General features: G+C 34.7%; 1 protein-coding gene across 1 annotated transcript in view; it reads right to left on the reverse strand.

Moving 5' to 3' along the window:
• Positions 1 to 423: 423 nt before the first annotated feature.
• Positions 424 to 2436, reverse strand: part of LOC107728905 (striated muscle preferentially expressed protein kinase-like) — an 82812-nt gene continuing 80799 nt past the window's right edge. Inside the window, exon 41 of the mRNA XM_016539220.1 lies at positions 424 to 1342. Coding sequence (XP_016394706.1) covers positions 1096 to 1342 — 247 coding nt within the window. The 3' untranslated portion in view covers positions 424 to 1095. The remainder of the gene's footprint in view (positions 1343 to 2436) is intronic.

Raw genomic sequence — 2436 nt, forward strand, 5'->3', positions numbered from 1 at the left:
GTCTGACCAAATCTACTATGGCACATAAATAATTTAACATTTAAATAATACATATTTTTGTGTATTACAAGAATTATTTTTTTTTATTATGTTTATTAGAAGTGTGAAGGAAAATGTGTTTAATTGTGATAAATATAAAGTCACATAATATAAAGCAAATTTAATTAAATAGTTCTAAAAAAGCTTCTTTCCACTACACAAAATAAAATGTCTTCCTTTTGATTTCAGATTAAATGTGACCCAGACATGCTCTTGACAGGTTTCTTGAGATTTGCCCAAATAGCCTAGACCCTCAACGGACACCTTGGCAATTGAATCGCCATTGGCTAGTACATTTTTTAGTTTACTCACCAGATTGATATACTATATATGCATGTGTGTGTTTATATATATATATATATATATATATGATAATCACTACAGTATAACAACTAGCAGTAATAAAAGTATTACTTATGCCATAAAAACTAGTTCAAGAAAAGATCAATTTTCCACACATTTTACACCATTTACCACAAATCTCAAGGCCCTGGTTCACAACTGGAAGACACCACAAAAAAAATACACATTGACATGACATTTTTTGCGTCAAGTGATGGACTAGATCGCTGTCTTCTTGATCTTTGTATATGAAATACAGTCACTCTTCTCAGCCACGACGGGTCCAAAGTTCCTGACGGTTCGCTAGAGATCCAATGCTAAAATAGGTTTGTCAAAAAGTCATAAGAAAAAAAGTGTTGGACGGGAGAGATTAAAGTAAGGACATCTTCCTGGACAAAAACACAACTGCACTGTGCATGCTGGCTGACGGAGGTAAATGCACTCAAATCCGTTATGCTTTTGGACGAGAGGTTTTGTGTTTGTGTGTGTGTGTGTGTGTGTGTTTCTCGTCTCAGAACTGACCCCAGGTGTCGAGGCTAAAAGATCCTGTGCTTGATCTGCTAACACACATCACACGTTAACCGGCCCCTCAAGGGCCCACCGAGGACAGCTTAGAGGGGCTGGGATGTCCTGAGGCTGTGTCTCTCTCTGTCCTTATCCTGGAGAACCCCGGAGCCGTCTCTCATCTCTCTGGAGGACGTCCTGTGCTGGAGCTCACTGAGAGATGGGTGCCGCAAGGGTGCCGGGTGTTGAGGGGGTGGATGGGGTTTGTGGGGTGCTCTGGTAGGAACGTAGAAGGACTTTGTGCTTTGTTGCCACCTCGGCCCTGACCTGCTGCTGCTGCTCCAGGAACTCCTTGAGGCGCGTGGTGGTAAACGTGAGAGTCTGTCTGCGCAGTCTCATTAGATAAGCGTCCTGCAGCCAGGAGTTGTTAAAGCAGTCCTTAATTGTAGGACGGGCCCTGAAACACACCGTGCAGAAATATAAGAGTCAGTTCAGATCTGGCCCATACTGAATGCTAGATGACTACAACGTAAAAGGTGCCACAAACATCACACCATGCAGAATAATTATAATGACCAAATAATACGTTTTAAAACATAATTATAATCTAAAAAAAAGTGTCATTTAGAAATTAGCATAATTATCAATGGCGATGGTGATTCTAATTAGATCCTAATTACAGTTGTAAAATAATTTCTCATTTTATTCAATATTATTTTTTCTGAAATCAGTTTGTACAATCAAGACTACTATGATGTACAAATACTTTAAAATGCAAATAATATGTTTTTGTATATACTGTACACACATACATAGACATGGCATTTTTTGCGTCAATAGTCACTCTTATATATATTATATTATTTAAAGAATGTTTGCAGCTATGTTATTTTTCCACTTTTTTTCCAATAAAAATATGGTGAAGACAGTTTTTTGTTTGTTTGTTAATTAAAATGAGTACGAAATAATACAACACTACTATGAGGCATGTATATCTATATACATTATATATTTATAATATTAAAGTAATTTAAATGACCATGATTGTCAAAGCTGATTAGATCCACTGTTATTAATGATTTTTAACTTTATTCAATAAAAACATAGTGATATAGTATTTTAAAATTAATATCAGTATAAAAAGTCTGACCAAATCTACTATGGCACATAAATAATTTAACATTTAAATAATACATATTTTTGTGTATTACAAGAATTATTTTTTTTTATTATGTTTATTAGAAGTGTGAAGGAAAATGTGTTTAATTGTGATAAATATAAAGTCACATAATATAAAGCAAATTTAATTAAATAGTTCTAAAAAAGCTTCTTTCCACTACACAAAATAAAATGTCTTCCTTTTGATTTCAGATTAAATGTGACCCAGACATGCTCTTGACAGGTTTCTTGAGATTTGCCCAAATAGCCTAGACCCTCAACGGACACCTTGGCAATTGAATCGCCATTGGCTAGTACATTTTTTAGTTTACTCACCAGATTGATATACTATATATGCATGTGTGTGTTTATATATATATATATATATATATA

Source organism: Sinocyclocheilus rhinocerous, unplaced genomic scaffold, assembly GCF_001515625.1.
Source record: "Sinocyclocheilus rhinocerous isolate Xijiao unplaced genomic scaffold, SAMN03320098_v1.1 scaffold1569, whole genome shotgun sequence".
NCBI classification, from domain to species: Eukaryota; Metazoa; Chordata; class Actinopteri; order Cypriniformes; family Cyprinidae; genus Sinocyclocheilus; species Sinocyclocheilus rhinocerous.